The 18,909-nt window shown below is 56.1% G+C and overlaps 1 protein-coding gene across 21 annotated transcripts in view; it reads left to right on the top strand.

The window, feature by feature from the left end:
* Positions 1 to 18,909, top strand: part of TCF3 (transcription factor 3) — an 85,478-nt gene that overhangs the window by 35,593 nt on the left and 30,976 nt on the right. For 16 of the 21 annotated variants that reach the window (XM_054182368.1, XM_054182369.1, XM_054182362.1 and 13 more), the window contains 3 exons: positions 7,818 to 7,891; positions 9,444 to 9,540; positions 18,522 to 18,589. In XM_054182368.1, the coding sequence (XP_054038343.1) occupies positions 7,818 to 7,891; positions 9,444 to 9,540; positions 18,522 to 18,589 (239 nt within the window). The remainder of the gene's footprint in view (positions 1 to 7,817; positions 7,892 to 9,443; positions 9,541 to 18,521; positions 18,590 to 18,909) is intronic. The other 5 variants (XM_054182372.1, XM_054182374.1, XM_054182373.1 and 2 more) reach the window with 1 other exon arrangement.

Below are 18,909 nucleotides of genomic sequence, written 5' to 3'. Positions count from 1 at the left end.
AGAGAGGTTGCTGTGCCATTCCAGCTGAGCCATGTCCTGTCCCACGGCAGGGGCTGGGAATGCAGCTTCATTTTGAAACGCCACGTGCATCATCTCCCAAACCATCTTCCAAAAGACCAGGAGAAGCTAAAGTACTTCTTTGTTTCTTTTTCCCCTCTTTCTGGCTTGCTTTTTTTTTTGGTATTGGCTATAAATTTAATTTCTCCCTGTACTCATCCCTCGTCCAAAGCCAATGGGGGACGGATCATCTTTCCCCGCTCCCGTCTTTCCCCAGCCCCAAACATTTCCTAAACCCCAGTTCTGAGTGTGGACCGTGCAGAAACTGCTGAACCAGAACACGGCACGGGAGACACCAGAACAGATGCTGAGCGGAGGAATTAATGATCACCAAAGTGGTGGCATCAGCTTTTTTTTTTTTTTTTTTTAAAGTCAAAAATTATCCCTGAGTGCGCGTTTGGGGAGGGGGGAGGCAGCAGCGGGCGCTTCCCTGGGGACGGGCGCGGGGTGGATGCGCGTGTCTTGGCTTTGCATTCTCGGTCCATTCGTCATCACTAAGATAAAGGAGCAGAGGCTGCCCCGTAAATCTCGTAGGGCTCTGAGATGACCCATTTGTTCAACGTCTCGGCACAGCTGTGTGTCCCCACCGCGGGTGCCTGATCTGGAGGACGGCATCGCTGCCCTCCGCTTCTCCGGGTTATCGTGGTCTGGAGCATTCGCTTGTGCCACCAGCTCCTCCTGGCCGGGTTGAGAAGCCGGCAGCACGCAGGGGCAGGGGCCGGGACTGCGCTGGGTCCTGGAGAGCTCTGAGCTTCTTGGGCTGCGTGGCTCCATCCCCTTCTTGGGGCGTGACACGGTGGCTTTGGGTCCCTCCGGGCAGAGCTGGCACCTCGCTGTCGGGGGGCAGGTACGCAGCAGTGCTCGTCCTCAGGGATCACCCCTACGTCCCTCAAATTGTGGGTTTGGGGAGCACGTCCTGGCAAGCTGCTGTCTTCATTCCAGCCCTTCCATCCTGCGTCCGGCCACGCTGTGTCCCTTGCCCAGGACCAGCTGGGCTGTGGCTACCAGCAGTGCGGTCATGGCACAAAACCGCCCGCCCTTGAGTGAGATGCACTGAAATACTCTCTTTCTCCCCAGGCAGCAGCAAAGCTGAGCCTTGCTGTCTTGGCCAGCCAGCTTTGGTCCAACCTCAATTTAGAGGCAGCGGAGGGGATGGAACTCTACAACTCCCAGAAAGGAGGGGGTAGCGCGAGGGGTCGGTCTCTTCTCCAAAGGAACAGGCGATGGGACAAGAGAAAACAGCCTCACGTTGCCCCAGGGGAGGTTTAGGATGGATATTGGGAACAATTTCTACACCAAAAGGGTTGTGAAGCATTAGACGAGGCTGCCCAGGGCAGTGGTGGAGTCGCCATCCCTGGAGGGATTGAAAAGCCGGGCAGACGTGGTGCTGAGGGACATGGGTCAGTGGTGGGTTTGGCGGTGTTGGGTTAACGGTTGGACTTGATGATCTGAAAGGTCCAACCCAGACAATTCTATGGACTCCCGTCTGCCCTATCAGCAGAGCCACCAAAGTGTCATCGTCTGAGACCCCGTGCTGCCCCCCCAGGTGTTCAGCACCGATTGCTTTTGGGGGATTTTTTTTGCCTTTTTTTTTTTTTTTTAATTGTTTTGTCGTGCGCCGGGAAAAGGAAGTGAACAAATTGTATAGTCCCATCCACAATCGACGTCCTGTAAACAGCTACCGGCTGCCGTCCATTCACAGCTGTTTTTTCCTATTCGGGGCTGGTAAATAAACAGGCAGAGCTGGTGGCCGCTCCCAGCACCCGCGTGTCCCCATGCAGGGGCTCTGCCAGCACCCAGGGACCATTCCCGGGGGATGCCCGGGTGCCCAGATGCGTTGGTGGGTTTTTCCTTGCCGGGCCAGGGTCCGGGGAGCCAACTCTCGCCAAGAAAAACAACTTTGCTGGTTTGACTGGGACTACAGCTAATTACTAGTCGACTAATTTTATTGATTTCAAATCCCTTTTAGCAGAGATTTTGCTGTGAGGCTGATCGCCAGAGCGATTAGGACACAAAGCCGCTTAATTTGGAAGTGTTTATCAAGCAGCCTTCTGTCACCTCTATTTCAAATCAAATTACGGTGGCATCGGTGTCTCTCTCCGTGGCAGTTTGCGCTGTCCCACCTCCAGCGGAGGTGGCTTCTCTCTTCCTGGGGGCTAGCAGGGGTTTGGTGTCTCCATAGCATAAGTGTGGTGGGATGCTGGCTGTGGGGGTTTTATTCCCAGCTGCCACCATGTCCCTGTCCTTCTCCAGCCCGTGGCCACCGCAGCGGTCACAGAGCTGAATTTTGAGTTCCAAAACCTCACCGCGGGCACCTTGTGGGCGATAGACCCTTGGAGATGAGAGATGCCATCTTCGTGGCAGCTGTGGCTGCTGCCAAACCTTGTCCAGCCACATGAGGGGCTTGGCCTAAATATTTTTAATAGACTTTAAAAAAAAAAAAAAAAAAAAAAAAGCCTAGCCTAGTGGTTTTGATGGGAATCAGATTAGGGCGGGCGCGTTGATGCTGGCAGATTGTGGAGGCCGGGGCGGCCGGGGGGAGGGAAGCGTTCAGCCCGGCTCAGCCGCAGCTCCGGCAGCGCAGCGTCCCCGGCGATGTCCCCCACTGTCACCCGTGGGGCTGCCGTAACGGTCCCCTAGCTGCACCCTCCTCCTGACACCGAAAACTAGGTGCCTTCGAGTCATTTGAGCCTGCTGGGCCGCAGCTTTGTGGCAGTGCACGTTCTCCTCCAGGTACCCCTCTCCTCCGGGTACCCAGAGAAAAGCTCTGGATCTTGCTGCACAAACAGTATCCGAGAGGTCTGAGGAGCAAAATGTCCCGCTCTGCGTCCCCGCATGTCCTCCAGCTCCCGAGGGACGGCTGCCCACCCCTCGAGCTTTGCTCGCGAAGTAATCCTTAGGGATTGAGCTTGTTCTGAAAGCCCTTGGCCTGACTGCAGAGGCCGTGGGTCGAGGCGTCCTTGGCCGTCTCTGGGTGGGCAGAGCAGGGGCTGCCACCGAAGCCACGCTCCCCACAAGTCATATCCCAGTGCCATGCTGGGATCGGGGGGGTGCAGGCTCCAAAGGACCTCGGGGCTCTCAGCAGGCTCCGGGAGCAGCACCTGTGCCCGGGCAGCTTTCGGGGCTGGGGTTATTGGAACCAGAGCAGCATCTCTTGGCGTGGGATTTTCACCTCCAGAGACCCCGTGGGTGGGGACTGGAAGCCCCAGGCTGGAAACTGGGCATCTGCTGGGACATGGGGACAGGGCAGAAACCCCTACACCCTCCTTCATGCCTTTTCTTCTTTGAGAGTTATGTTTCTAAAGTGGTTTCTTTCGTGCAGGGTGGGGGACGGCTCCCGGTGCCCCGTGTCACTCATCACTTGTGCGTAGCCTTTTACTATGGCTCATTATCAGGTAAAGGGCTTTTTTGCTGAGACTAAACGTGGACAAATTATTTTTATCCATGCTGAGAGCTTAGGACGGTTCTTGTCTATCAGCTCTTCTTAGCTGCAGCACAAAAATCGTAAGGGAAAAAAAAAATTACTGTCTGACAGCTACATCTTATTCTATTAGTATGTTTTAATTAGAACATGAGCAAGAAATGTGTTATGAATATTCATGATCAGGGTTATTAAAATGCACAATTAATCTGTACGCTTTTTAATAACTGTATTAATGGAGAGAGGAGGTAGTTCCTATTTTTGTCTTTTCTGACTTGGAAAGTGTGCCTTAACTTGGGTAGTTGGAAAATGGGTTTATTTTAAAATAAAGCTGGCTCCCGACAGCTGCCTGCACATGTGGGCGTCTCGAAACCTGCCCGCGCGCCCTGCGCTGGGAGAGCGTTGTCAGCGTGGCAAAGCCACTCAAACGCCGGGCTATGCCAGAATTACGCTCACTTGTGCAAACGGAATTCAGCTCCCTGCCGCCTGAGTTTTGACACGAGCTCGGTTGGTGGCTTGGATTTATGATTTTTTTTGTTTGTTTGGTTGGTTGGTTTTTTTTGCCTGGGACTGTGTGTGCTTTAACGCGGGAAATGTGTGCCCGGGAGTGAGGCAGAGCTGGGGGGTGAAGGAGATGCCTGCGGGGTCTCTGTCTCACCCCGGGGAGCCCGTCAGCACGGGAGCAATGCCCAGATGCAGGAGACGCATCACCAAGCACCTCAAGGTGCTCCTGGCCTCGTCTCCTGAGCCGCTGGGACAACAGGGTCCGGGTGGGACACTGGGTGCCGTTGGGCAAGCACTTGGGGGGAGCCCCCGGGATGCCGGCACAGGGCTGCCTGAGCAATGTCCTACTCTCCCCAGGCTTCCCCAGCTTCTGCTCCTTCCTCATGCTCTTCCTCCCACTTGGTTCCCGGTGGTACCCACAGGAAAGCCGGGCTCGTGGGTACCACCAGTGGGTGTCACGGGCTGGGGAAAGCGTGACCACAGTGGTGACACCGTCTTCAGGGATTTTATGGTGTGAATGGAGCAAAAAGGTGCTGCTGGGGGCTCTTCCAGCAGCATCTGCCTTTGGCCAAACCTTGGGTTTTCGCAGGGTTGGCAGAGGGTGTTTGCTGCCAAATTTTAGATCCTTCCTCCGATACGAAGGGAGGGAAGAGCAGGTTGGGATTGAATGTAGGACGGATGCCAGAAGTCTAAAGCGGGCAGTCTGGTTTTTTCCTGGCTTCGTCCCAGAAATCCCCGAATCCTTAAAACACCTGCAGGCTGAAAATGGGAGATTTTTGCTGGCACCTTTTACGCTGGTGGCTGCAACTTGGGGAAGGCACAAGACCCTTTCCACCAGCAGGCATTGGGGTGGCAGGGCTAGCCTTGCAGCGGCACGCTGGCACGGCCACACTGAGCCTTTGGGGCCACTTCGAGAGCCATGTGCCACTCAGGTGGGAGAGCCGTCACCTCGATTCACCTTGGCAGCCGTGCAACCGCGTGAAGACCAGAGTCTGGAGACAAAAAAAAGGGCTTTTGGGTTTCCCCGGGGAGCAGTTTGCTGTTGCAGGGTCTGGCCGCCTGCAGCCCAGTTGCGAGGTCGGGGTTTCCCTCCCAGCTCCTGCTGGGTTGGTGCTGGGGGGCTGCTTGCCCCCCAGGAGCAGTTATGGGGAAAGAGGGGGGCCCGGGACCAGCCCGACACGCTGGTCCTTGGCAGCCTGCTGCGGTGCCTGCATGCCATCGGAGCACCAGGTGAGGTTTTGGGGCACACTGGTGGCACCGCAGCGTGGAAGACACTCGTGCAGAGGGTTTCTCCATGTCTAGGGGACACGTGAGCCTCTTGGCCTCAGCTTTTGTCACCCATACCACTGCCATCTCCTCTTCCCTCCTTCCCTGGGGAGGCCTGGCAGTGATTTTTTTTTTTTCAGGAATTTTAGCAAAAAATTCATCCTGGGCTTCCAGACACCCCAGTTCCCTCCAGAGCTCCCCCCAGCCTGCCTCACTGGGCATCCTCTCCTGGCCCATCCTGGCCTGGGGATGCTCGTCTGCTGTCGGGTGGGCTAGGGACAGGACCGGGTGGCTCTGCGGGAGGGCAGGGTGACCCAGGACCCACGTCCTGCACAGTGTAGGGGTGGGCATGGGGACGCCTGTGTCTCAGCTTCACCTCTGGCTCCGGGGTTCCCGAAGCACCTCCTGGGGTCTCTGGACACATCCTGAGCCTGGTTGGTGCCACGGTCCTTGTCCTTCCAGCATAACAGGGCGAGCTTGCCAGGGATGTCTGAGGCTGTGGCTCCTGCTCGTGTCTTCGCCCTGACCGTTGGGGAGCTTTAAAAATACCCAGGAAAGCAAAATGAATAGAAGGAGCATTTCTGCCTCCTGATCTCCGTTGGTGTTTGCAGGGTATGCAGATGAATTGCTTTAGAAAAACACATTAGCAAAGCAAAAGTTTATTCTAGGAAGTAGGAGGTGGGAGAATTGGCAGTAATTCTCCCTAGTATCCAAGGTATTATTAGAGGCTTATCCCTGCTCTGCACAGTAATCACATTGGAAATTTTTGATTAGAAAACAAAATCTAAATGAGAATTATGAATATTCATTAGGTGTATAGATTAATATGCATAATTATGCAAATTAGACAGCAATTAAACACCAATTCTCTGGGGAAATGATTAACACAAAGGCACAGAAATAGAAGGATGTAATTTGAAAGAAGTTTCTGGTTAAATGAACAGTAAGGGGAGCGGAGGAGACAAATACACGGCGTGTTTGCCATAATAATCAGCTTTGCTAAAACGAAATTGGAGTGCGCCCTGCCCCCTGCCATGTCCTTGCTCCCTCCCACACCCCCATCCCTGCCACCGTCCTGCGCCGCCGCTGTCACCCCTCTGCTGTCACCCTTCCGCTGTCACCTCTCTGCTGTCACACCCTGTGCTGCAAGCGGGTCTCTGCACCTACAAGAAAACCTCCCGCAAGGCCCTGCCGGCACCTCAGCTGCTGGTGCTTGGCTAGCAGAACCGGTGCGCAGGGAGTCCCCAGAGAGCCCCCGGGTCCCCAGGCGCTGGGGGTGGCACAGGGTGATGCTGGGCGGTGCCAGGAGCCACCCCAAGAAGTTTCTCGTGCCACCCCATGGCATGTGTGGCCATATACCCCCTGCAGCAGGGGTGAGGTTTCTGTGGGACAAGGCAGAGAAGTGGCTCTGGGCGATGCCATCGCGCTGCGCAGCCTCCTGCAGACGCGGGATTTCTCCCCGTCCACCCCGGCTGAGCTCCGGTATCTGCGTGGCATCTCCAAAGCCCGTCCGCGGGGCAGAGCAATGTCCCCACTCTGCCCGGCCCCTCTCAAATCCCTGGCTTTACCAGGGGAGACGCTGACTTGCTGCTCACCAAGCCCTGCTCACCCACCGGAGCGGAGACAGACCAGCACCATCAGAAATCCTGCTGCTGAGTCGAGTCAAGGCTCGGCTGCCAGGGAGGGTTTCTTCCACGCAGTTGCGGTGTCAGTTTGAACTGCGAGACCTTCCCTGATGCAACTCCACGGGCTTTTTTTGTCCCGGTGGAGGTTCGCCATCTCCCATGGGTGCCTCCTGTGCTGGTAGCCCAAGAGGCGCAGCCTGGGTGGACCTGGCAGACGATGAAAGGAGACGATTTCCTCCCGCAGCCTGTGTGCAGGCGCGTTGCAAAACCCTCCTGTTTGGTCCCTTGCCATTTTGGGTGGGATCCCCTTTGCCAGGGATAATCTTGGGAGGGCTAAAAATGAGATGGACGGGAGCATGCTCTGATCGGCCCCTCTGATCTGTGGGGCCACGGGGGGCTTAAACAGCAAATGCCCTTGAAAAAGTGTGACAAAGCCACAGGTAACGTTCTGTCCCCAGCAATTCCCATCCGTGGCTTTCAGCTCTGGGCACTCTTTTGATCTGCTCGGGTGCAATGAAGAGCAGAGTTTGGCCCATGATGTAGCAGCACCATGGGCAAAGAGTGGGTCCTGCTGGAGCGTTGGGATGGGTGCAGTGAGTTCGTCATTCATAGTCCTCTTCACCATCCGTCTCTGGGGAGAAGAGGTTCCTGTCACTCTCTGGAATAAAGCGAATTAAAATACTTGTTTCTCTTCTTCCCACTGTCCCATGTTTTTGAAGCATTTCCAGGCTGTGGTGGGATTTGCTTTGAAGTTTGTGGAATAAACTCCCAGCTGGAGTGGGAAGGTGAGGAGGGAGAGGGGAGGAGTGGTCACGCCAAGTGGAAGTGGTTTATTAATGAAAATATTGTTTTGTTTGTAGAAGGAAGAGTTAATTTTGCGAGAACACCTTTGAGGCTTTGCTGATAAAGCAAGAGTAACCTTTGTTCTTCCTGTTTTTCGGTAGGTTTGGATGAAAGACCGGGATCAGGTTCCTGGGGAACGGGAGATCAAAACAGCTCCACGTTTGACCAAGGAAGGGTAAGGACAAAGCACAAACGCTGAGCCCTGACCAAAATAAACGGGGGCTTTACCATGGCCTCTCTGCGCCTGCATTTGTGCCCGGGTTGGGGCTAACCCTGGAACAGCTTTTCTTGCCCCATTTTGGACATTAGTTCTGTTAACCCTGCAGGGGTTGTCCCCATCTCGCCAGCCTTTGCCGCCTTAAGATCCCCCTGCAGAAGCCTTCTCCTCCAAAAACGGACCCCTGACCCCCACCCCCTGTGGGGTTTCGGTGCTCGGCTTTGCCATGGGGACAGGGGGGAGAGGTCCCCAAACGGGGTCTTGGCTGAGTGGGTTGAGGGATCTCACCTGACGGGCTGCGCCTTCGGCAGAGCTTGCTGGACACGACCACGCGCGGCTTTGGGAGATCTGGGGATCGCTCTAGGGAGAATCAGCCTCAGCAGGGATGGAGAGCACGGGAGGGAAGGAGTCGAGGCTCTGACAGCACGTAACTGGGGCCTGAGGAGGGGAAGAGAGAAAAGACATTAACTTAATTGAAATGGAGTTATTTTGACAGATGCTCATGTTTTAATGGGTTTGTGTGATTCGTTTTTGCAATGGCACCTTTCCCTTCCCTTAGGTCAGTGGCGGAGCAGGCGCTGGCGTCTCATTTCTCATTTTTATAGGCCTCCTCCTCACCTCTTGGCCCCTCCAGCGTGGGGAGGGGGCTGCCTGGCTCTCACCTGGTGGGTGCCAAGCTGGTGGGTGAAGGCAGGAGCTGCCGGCATGGGGCAAACCCCCCCCTTATATCCCTGCTTTGGTGCCATACCCCCTCCCAATGCCATGGCCTCGTGGCTGCACTGCCCTGAGGATAAAATCATTTCTCTGCCCATTTTACAATCCTTTGACTTTGGTCCTTCCTGCTGTGGGAGAGAGTGAGCTCTGACAGCCTCGCTGGCAGCCCAGAAACCCCCCGCAGCCTGGGCTGCATCCCCAGCAGCGTGGGCAGCAGGGCGAGGGGGGGATTCTGCCCCTCTGCTCCGCTCGGGGGAGACCCCCCTGCAGCGCTGCCTCCAGCGCTGGGGCACCGACAGCAGAAGGACACGGAGCTGTTGGAGCGGGGCCAGAGGAGGCCCCGGAGATGCTGGGAGGGCTGGAGCCCCTCTGCTGGGAGGACAGGCTGAGAGAGCTGGGGGGGTTCAGCCTGGAGAAGAGAAGGCTCTGGGGAGACCTTCCAGTCCCTAAAGGGGCTCCAGGAAAGCTGGGGAGGGACTCTGGGACGAGGGGGAATGGTTTGAAACTGGAAGAGGGGAGACTGAGGTGAGATGTGAGGCAGAAATTGTTTGTGAGGGTGGTGAGCCCCTGGCCCAGGTTGCCCAGAGAAGCTGTGGCTGCCCCATCCCTGGAGGGGTTCAAGGCCAGGTTGGCCAGGGCTTGGAGCAACGTGGGCTGGTGGGAGGTGTCCCTGCCCAGGGCAGGGGGTGGCACTGGGTGGGCTTTGAGATCCATTCCATCCCAAACCATTTTATGATTCTATGAATTGGCTCGGCATCCCCACGTGCCTGGCAGTGACTCTCCCATGTTATTTCAGCAGAGCTATGGTGAAGGCCCCCACTACGGTGAGCACAGGGACCTGCCATCCCACAACAGCATCTCTTCATCACCATTCCTGGGAGCTGGACTAGTGGGTAAGTGCCTTTTGGCGGGTGGGTGATCAAAGCAGGGGAAATCTAACACAGAATGGCACATGGTGGTGGGAGCGTTTGCACTGGCCAGCATTGCTGTTCCCCATGTCGGATCTGCTCCAGAAGATGTTCTCAAAACTGTGGTTAGAGGAGCTCCTGTCCAGACGGTCTCTTCTTCCAAGGAACAGGCGATAGGACAAGAGGAAACAGCCTCAAGTTGCCCCAGGGGAGGTTTAGGATGGATATTGGGAACAATTTCTACACCAAAAGGGTTGTGAAGCATTGGACCAGGCTGCCCAGGGCAGTGGTGGAGTCGCCATCCCTGGAGGGATTGAAAAGCCGGGCAGACGTGGTGCTGAGGGACACGGGTCAGTGGTGGGTTTGGCGGTGTTGGGTTAACAGTTGGACTTGATGATCTGAAAGGTCCCTTCCAACCCAGATGATTCTGTGATTCTATCAGTGCCTGACGTGCATGACAGCTGCTGTATTTTATATATGTGATTATTTTTCCCTGCTTTACGGTAGCACCCAGAGGCAATAGTGGAGATTGGTGCCCACCGTGCTGGCACAGGATGGGCTGAGTTTGCTGTGGGAGCTAGTGATCAAGGCTGGAAAAGCAGCAGGAGGCGGCGGGAGCTCATCGTTAGGGTCTTCCAATAGGCTCTTTGCTTTCCAGCCTTGCCGCCAATCATGCATGACCGGATGCGTGCCACCATTTACCCAGTTACCTCTTCCAGCTCGGGGGCGGGAGGAGAGATTAAGAGCAGAAAATATCCATCCTGGAGGGCTTAGAGAGCTCTAATGACATTAGGTCAGGAATTGGGGTTAGTCCTCCCCACCTTTGCCCACGCAGTGGTGGTTAAAACCCTCCAGCGAGTGGAAGGAGAGGTGTCGGGGCAGCCAGCAGCGTTTGCTCGTGGTTTGAAGGGTGAGGTTAAAAGAGGGAATTGTGTTTCAAACAGAAAATACCCACCACGATCGGAGGTTCCTCCTGCAGAGCTGGTCAGAAAGGGGAAGAGAGGAGCGGGGTCGTGCTGGGAAGCGAGCAGCCACGCATTCGCTCCTCCTGGCTCAGGTCTGGGGCGAGGGGCTCGCTCCCGGCTCTGCTCCCCCCTTTCATTCCTCCTGCTCTTGGGGGGAACGATGTTTAACTGCCCCTCAGGGGTCCCGCACAGGCGTGGAAGAGCATTTCCGAGCAGCTCCCCCCTGTCCCTCTGCAAGGGCAGCTATTCCTTCTCATTTTCCGCCCCAGGAGGATGTAAGCAAAGCAGAAGAGATTTTTCTTAATAAGACAGGGGAGCCTTGATGCAGTTCAGCAAGGTTTCTTGGGGGTGTGCGTGGGGGGGACCCATCCCAACCCATCCCATGCCTGGGGCCAAGGCAGCCTTGAGAGTTTCCAGCCGAGAAGGAGCTGCCTGGGGAGAAACACGGAGGTTTCCCCTTTGATGTGTGCAGGGAAGACGCATTTGGCTTCCTCTCAAAGACAGGGCTCCCAGTCTTTGGCAAGCTCCACAGCACTCCTGGGCACGGCTGCGAGCCCAACCGGTCCCCAGCACGTGGAGCCAGAGCCTGCGCCGCCCCAACGGGTGATTTCCACCACCCGACTCCGCAGCAGAGGGCCAGCTGTGGCCACGTGACTGACAGGACGGTGGCCATGCACTGTGCCTGAGGCTCAAATCCCTACCGGAGCTGTGTCTCCCCACACCGGCACAAGGTCTCGGCCGCTGGCCAGGGCGGTCGGGGGCAGCACCAGGAGCTCCAGCACCGAAAGAGGAGCTGGGGAGGCCGGGAGAGAGCAGCCAGGAGGGGCAGGGGGCTCCTCACGTTTCAAAGTTGCTTTTTTTCCTAAAATTGCATGTGGTTGAAGTAGAAAAACCAATTCCTGGAGCAGGTTCCAAAATACTTAAGTAAGTTTTGCTTTACTCCTGTGCTCGTGTGTTCAGAAGGATGGACCGGAGGAAGACCACAGGTGGGATTATTCCCTTCCTCTTTACCAAGGTGTTTCTGAAAACTTTTCAAGTGGCAAAATGCAAGGGGAGAGAAAGGAGAGCATAAAAAAAGATGCAATAACGCTTTTGCATATGATAGTGTAAAGGCAGTGGCAAAGGTGAGTTTTGGAGATGTGTCATTTCAGCTGCCAGTCCCTGGTTTCCAGCAAGGTTTCCCCCGGGGGGCAGCGGGGCCGGGCAAGCTCCTGCTAATGGGGCAATTGAGTGGAATCAGAGGAATTTTAAAAGGTGAGGAGATGGAAGGAGCAGATTAGGATGGACATGTCCAGTGGTATGAGGTGGACAAAAGGTGTGGGAGACTATTGTCTAAGCCCTTCTCCAAAATCAGAATTTGCATCTGTTTCCCACTCGACCTCTATTTCTTCAGAGGATTAGAAACTGCTGGAAGAAGTGTTGGAGGAGGGACATGATCTGTGTTGGAAATGATGGGCTTGGCCAGCTAGAGAGGGAGCCTGATCTGAAAGGGCCACACAAGGAAAACGCGCCCGTTGGCATCCCCCTTGGCGCGGGCTCTCCGCGCTGGTCTCTGCCAGCTGCCACGGGCTGGGGGGCGCTGGCTGCCCCCAGGAACCTGTGTCCTCCGGCCTTTGTGTTCCTTGAGTCAGCGCAGTGTCCCAGAGGCTGCCTTCAGCCAGCCACCCTCTGACGGTGTGCGTTGGGGACAGTGAGGGGACGCTGCTGGCCAGGCAGCGCTTGAAGAAATGGAGATTTTAAACTGTGATTTTTTTGGCTCTATTTTCCCCATGCATCCGGCAAACGGAAACAATTTTCCGCTCTCACCAGCCTTTGGTGGGCTGAGGAGCTCCTTCCAGCCTGAGCTTTGGAGCAGTGGTTTTGTCCTTTTGAGGGTAGAGACTTCGCGGCCTTTTGGGGCCGTGGTGTGCAGGAGGAGGAGCAGGGCTGCAGCCGGCTGCTCCCCGTCCCACATGAGCTTTTTTGCCACTCCCAAACCAACCTGACATGAGCAGGGGTGCGAGGAGAGAGATTTGGGAACTGCAGGGCGGAGGGGCCATTGGGATAAAGGAGCAGTGGAACGTGCCGTCTTGGTCAGCTGCGTTTCTTCCTGGCATGTCCCTGCGTGGGGAGCTGGTGTAGCAGGGAGGGACGGGGCTGCTCTGCCTGCGGGGGACATTGGGAGCAGCGGTGGTCATGCACAGAAGCAGCCCAGAGCATTGGTCTCAGATATATTTAGTTAAGGAGGGGGAACATGGTCCAACATGGAGCCACTGATGAGTCTAGAGGAGGCCCTGGAGATGCTGTGGGGGCTGGAGCCCCTCTGCTGGGAGGACAGGCTGAGAGAGCTGGGGGGGTTCAGCCTGGAGAAGAGAAGGCTCCGCGGAGACCTTCCAGCCCCTGCCAGTCCCTAAAGGGGCTCCAGGAAAGCTGGGGAGGGACTCTGGAGCAGGGAGGGGAGCCACGGGACGAGGGGGAAGGGTTTGAAACTGGAAGAGGGGAGATTGAGATGAGATGTGAGGCAGAAATTGTTTGCTGTGAGGGGGGTGAGCCCCTGGCCCAGGTTGCCCAGAGAAGCTGTGGCTGCCCCATCCCTGGAGGAGTTCAAGGCCAGGTTGGCCGGGGCTTGGAGCAACCTGGGCTGGTTGGAGGTGTCCCTGCCCAGGGCAGGGGGTGGGACAGGCTGCCCAGAGAAGTGGTTGAGGCACCATCCCTGCAATGTATTTAAAAGGCGGGGAGACGTAGTCCTTAGAGATACAGTTTAGTGATGGTTTTTGTCAGTGTTGGGTTGATGGTTGGACTCAGTGATCTGAAAGGTCCCTTCCAACCTAGGCAATTCTATGATTCTATGATCTTTAAGGTCCCTTATAACCCAAAGCATCCTATGATTCCATCATCCACTCTCAGGATGATGTCCCTGCAGATCACACGGTGCACACCTAGTCCAAAACCAGTTTGAATTCACACAGCATGCTTTGAAAGGAAAAGTACAGATTTCTCTTCGGCTGGGACACACAAATGTGGTATTTGGGTCTTATGGATGTTCTTTAGATGAATGTACATCATGGGGCGCAATGGGCACTTGGCTTTGGGAAGCACCTTGAGCTCCGAGCCGGAGAGGTGCTGCACTGACAGTGGGACCTGCAGGTGCTGCTCCCAGAGCTGGCCTTCCCCTGCCCTCAGCCGTCCCCGAGGGCTGCAGGTGGCACCGCTCATGCACTTTTTGAAGGGGATGGTGCGAGGGCAACCTTTGATTGGATGCTTTCCAAAGCCTAAGTTCCCTCTCTGCCATAGCTTCAGCTCCACAAGATGGTGGGAAAAACCAGAGCTGTCTGCAAGAATCATAGAACAACAGAATTGTAGAGTGGTTTGGGTTGGAAGGGACCTTAAAGCCCACCCAGTGCCACCCCCTGCCCTGGGCAGGGACACCTCCCACCAGCCCACGTTGCTCCAAGCCGCGTCCAACCTGGCCTTGAACTCCTCCAGGGATGGGGCAGCCACAGCTTCTCTGGGCAACCTGGGCCAGGGGCTCACCGCCCTCACAGCAAACAATTTCTGCCTCACATCTCATCTCAATCTCCCCTCTTCCAGTTTCAAACCCTTCCCCCTCGTCCCGTGGCTCCCCTCCCTGCTCCAGAGTCCCTCCCCAGCTTTCCTGGAACCCCTTTAGGGACTGGAAGGGGCTAACTGGGCGGGGAGCTCTGGCCTGTGTTGCACTGGACGAAATAACCTAAATTTAAAAAAAACCCACCACTGAGTAAGTCCCTGAATGGAAATACCGTCAGTGCTCTGAGTAAAAATCACCCTGGGCTGGCAGGTGGGGGCCGGTGAACCCCATGAGCAGGGTGAGCAGCGATGCCTGTGAGCTCCATCACTCCCAGTTTTCAAGCTTTGAGCCCTTGGTGCTGCTCCCCGCGGGACGGGTGACGTCCTGGCGAGGTCTGAGCATCCCAGCCTCCGGTGGGGAGAGGTGACGGGACCATCCCTGGCTGCCCGGGGTGGTGCCAGGACACAGAGCGGTGACGAACCACCGGCTCGTCCCAGAGGAGGGCTTTTCTGTTTGTTTTAAATCACCAATCTTCAAAATCTGCCACTCTTTTACCATTCATCTTTAGCAGAGGCAGGCAGGGGGGGATTGCTTAAACAGCGGGGGAAACTGATAAGCCATAACAGATTTCTTTCTAGTAATTATTTCTAGTAATTAGCTTCTTTTCAGAGGAGTGTTTCTAATCTTGTGTGTATTGTGAGCTGTTGTGGATTGGGTTCTTCCTGGACAATGGTTTTAATCTGCCCACGGATGGAGTTTGTCACTGCTCCTGGCTTTTTTAACATTATATTTTTTTCTCCCCCCTTTTAATCCCTGGCTGTGCTTTTCCTCCCCTTTTTCCGCAGGCTGTAACTCTAATGGAATTAGCGGCGCGGGGCTGGGGGGGGCGACACACGGTGGGTGGCTGTGCCATGGTTGGGGCCGCTGGGGGCCGGGGGCTGCACCGGGGCCGGGGTGATGTGGGGGCACCGGTGTGAGCTCCCCGCGGGCTGCAGGGCTCGGCAGAGCACCTGCCTCCCTCCCGGCAGGCGCTGGTAAAATGCGTAGGCAGTGCTGAATCGCCTTTTCTTGGCTTATTTGCGCACGTCTGCGAGCGGGGCTTGTCTTGGGGAGAGAAACGGCAAAACCGCAAGTTTAGTTAAAAGCGCGGTTTGCTCTGGTGGAGGTGAGATGCTGCCACGGTCCCGGGCGCCCAGGCCAAACTGGCTGCCGGAGCTGGTGAAAACCACGGGAAAGAGGAGCTTTTATTCTGCTGCCTTGCCTGTGAGGCCGGGAAGGAATCTGCCTTTGGGAGGAGAGAGGGCGAGCGGGGCGCGGGGGGTTTCTCTGCGACAGCCCTGGGGGAGGCACAGCCGGGTCCTGCAAGAGAGAACATGCTGCGGAGAGGGAGAGGTTGGGAAATGGCTTATGAAGCAGCGCGGGCAGGCGAGGGGCAGGGGAAGGAGCTGGCAGGGGTGGAAAAGGCAGGAGGGGGATGCCAGGTCTCGCAGGGAGTCGGTGCCGTAAAGAGTTGGAAATACAGCCATTTTCTGGATACACCTTGCCCTCCGCCATGCTTCACCTTTGCATGCTAAAATTTGCAGAGGTAAATCCAACAGATCGGGTTTCCGAGGGAAGCCCCTTTCCCATTCGAGGGATTTATTCCCAGTATCTTCTGATTTTTATTCGCCGCCCCCCGCTCCCAAATCCCTTAACACCCGTCTGCAGGATTTCAGTAATTCAGTCAGGAGCGAGATGGCGTTTGGGGAGATTCCTGGTGTTTTCTGCCAAGACCTGCCTCCACCCCGCCCCTCGCCGTGGTCCTGGGGTCTCACCACCTTCTCTGGTGGGTGTCCCCGGGCTGTGGCTGGGAAGGGGCAACTCGGGCAAGTCCCTGCGCAGCCGTGTTTGCCGCCTGTGCCGGCTGGCATCTCCCCGCAGCAGAAACAGCACCTTCTACTGGCAAGTTCAGCTTTTTCTGGCCCAACTTGTAGACTTTTTTTATTTCGGTAAGCTTGATACATTCCGATCCGCAAAAGTTTGCCGTACATCCTTCTGCCTTGTTTTCCTAGGCAATTAAATGTAAAATTCCCAGTTTCTCCCCAAATTCCCTATTTTCCCCCACCCGGCGAGATGCCGACAGATCCAAGCGTGCGGCAGACGGGTGCCACCGGGCAGGTTTTTGTGAAGGGCCAGCCATGGGGTGATGGTGGCGGGTTTGGAGCAACGCGGCGCGGCGTTGGCACTGGGCTGCGGTTCAGCCTCCCGGGTTATCTGGAGACGGCAGAGGCGTCGCCACTCAAACCGCGCGGGGAATCGGTAATATATTATCATCCGGGAGGCCTGGCCATTGCTGACCAGATAATCTAGTGTGGTGTCACCCTGCATTTCCCTCTGGTTTAGGAATAATCGCCATCCGCCCGATGCCACAACCTGTTGAGTTATTTGTGTAACGGTGCCGGCGCCACGGCAAATCAAGCCGCTAAGCTCTTTTGAAAATTAGGTCATTTAGGAGATCCGTCCTCTGACATTTTGACCTTTGTTTACTTAACGTTTAAGCCTCGGCAATGAAACGGCAAGCGGCGCCCAGCGTGTCCAAGGGGCGGCGGGATGCCGGTGTATCACGCTGTGACCCCTGGCACCGTCGGGAAGGGAGTCTTGGGGTTGCGGGTTGGAGTGGGGATTGAAAAGCTGGGCAGACGTGGGGCTGAGGGACGTGGGTCAGTGGTGGGTTTGGCGGTGTTGGGTTGATGGTTGGACCCGATGATCTGAAAGGTCCCTTCCAACACAGACAGTTCTATGATTCCATGAAATTTTGGATTGAGCTCTAGGCCCCCGTGCTAAAGGTTGCAAAACAGAACAGCCTCCTCCCCCTTCCTGTCTCTCTGCCCTGTGCTTCAGGGGGGTCCAGTTTGGGGAAATTTGCTCTTCCCCCCACCATTCATCTGCTCCCCAAAACCTCTTACCCTGTGCGGAGCTGCTGGCCAGCCCAAACGTCCCCCCGTGCGTTAACCTGCGTCTCCCAGGCTTCAGTCATGGCTTTAGGTTAAGCAGATTGGCAAAATCCTCCTCCTCCCAATTTTGCTTCCTAAGCCAGACCGGAGGCGGGATGCGATCGCCCCTTTTCAGGGAAGGGCGGTTGCAGGAAGGCGGGGGACAGAGTCCCCTGCGCCGACACAGGGCAGCTGCTGGAGCGGGCCCTCCTGCCCTGGGTGCAGAAGAGCCGTTCCGATCATCATCTTCCATTTCCCTCTTTCCTCCCCACTGTTCCCTGGTGGCACCATTAATAAGCTGTAATTAACAGCAGGGAAGAATTCTTCCTATGTTTTCAGTCCAGTTTCTCTTTTTTTTTTTTAAATGAAAAAGTGCCTGTTTGTTCCCCACTAGAAAAATGTCTAATCTTGGTTTGGGGCGGGGGGGAAAAACCCAAAGCAGACTGTCGTGCTGCCGGCTGCCCCGGGCGCGGAGCGGAGCCATTCCCTCTCTCCCAGGCCTGGGCTCCTTCCCCGGGGCTGCGACGCTGCCCTGGCACCCACGGGTGCTGCTCGCCGGGGCGGTGACCGTGAGGGAAGAGGCTGCAAGGACATTTCAGAATGGAAACATTTCACCATGTGTGTTGGGTCTTTTTTTGGGTTTGTTTTTTGTTTTTCTCCCCCCCCCCGCCCCCCGCCTTGAAAACACTATTTTCAGCAGCGTGTGGGCAGGGTGAGGTTGAGCATGTTCGATAAAAGCCATCGCTGGGTGCTAAAGTTCACTTGGCAGCGCTGGGGCACGTGGGCTCGGCTCGCACGGGGCTGCTCCCGCACCGCATCCCGCTCCACGCCGCATCCCGGTCGGCAGGGATGCTCCGGCTGCCGGGAGCCCCGTGGTTCCGCAGGAACCTGCCCGGTGGGACCTGACGGAGGGGGCTTGGGAAGGAAGGAAACGCTTTTCTATTGCACGCCCCCTCTTTAGATCTGGATGGGGTTTTGGAAAGTTGAATCTCCCTCAGGAAAGGGGAAGAAGGTAAATCCTGCGCCGTGAGGAGCAGGAGCTCAGCTCCGCGTGCTGCTGCTCAGCAGGTGCTGGAGTTGTGTTTCCTATTGTACGGAAAGCGCCCGCAGAGCCTGGTTGCTCGTGCCCGGCTTTCGGTTTGCTCTGTCACTGCCTCTGCCAAATTCGGCTGGCTTTTTTTAATATGTCTGGCGAGAATTTTTTTTCTCTGGTCTGACGCCACCAGTTTCCATGGCCACAAGCGCTTCCCCGCATCGCTGCAGTTTTGGGGTTTTGCTGTTCGCGGACCAGCCGAGCCCCGCTGTCCGGGAACTTAAAAAAGCTCCTGTTTTAGCAGCAGGCTGTGATGGGCAGCCGTCCCCTCTGCCGACGGGCGGAGGAAGCTGCATTACGAGAGCGGGCTTTGCTCCTCGGCGGGACGCCCGGGGAGGTGCACGAGGCTGCACATCAAACCTCCCCTTCCTTCCTTCTCAAAGCCTTGTCTTGTCTTTTCTCCACCGTAGGGAAGAGCAGTGAAAGAGCCTCGTACTCCACGTTCGGAAGAGACACAGGGATGCCAGGACTAAACCAGGTAACGATAAAATGCTTTGAGATTTTTTGCTTCATTTACTGGCTAAGCTGCCGGGAGCGGGAGACTGGGAAGGAAAAGGAACGCGGCATCGCTCTGCAGGAGGTCCTGGGAGCCTCTGCTCTGCTCAGAAACCTCTGCTGAGTGCCGGGGGTTCGCATGGGCACGTGTTGCTGGCTCGCAAGAGTCCTCAGAGTTTAGAAAACGGGGTTGTAGCAGCTTCTCAGTTCTTTTCAAAACCTCTTCAGACTCACTTTATTTTATTTACTGTCAATCCCGTTTCTAGCTGATTTATGTTTAATCAAATATGATGTAGCCAATGC

Source organism: Rissa tridactyla, chromosome 22 (assembly GCF_028500815.1).
Source record: "Rissa tridactyla isolate bRisTri1 chromosome 22, bRisTri1.patW.cur.20221130, whole genome shotgun sequence".
Classification (NCBI taxonomy): Eukaryota; Metazoa; Chordata; class Aves; order Charadriiformes; family Laridae; genus Rissa; species Rissa tridactyla.
This window is presented reverse-complemented; position numbering and strand designations above follow the sequence as displayed.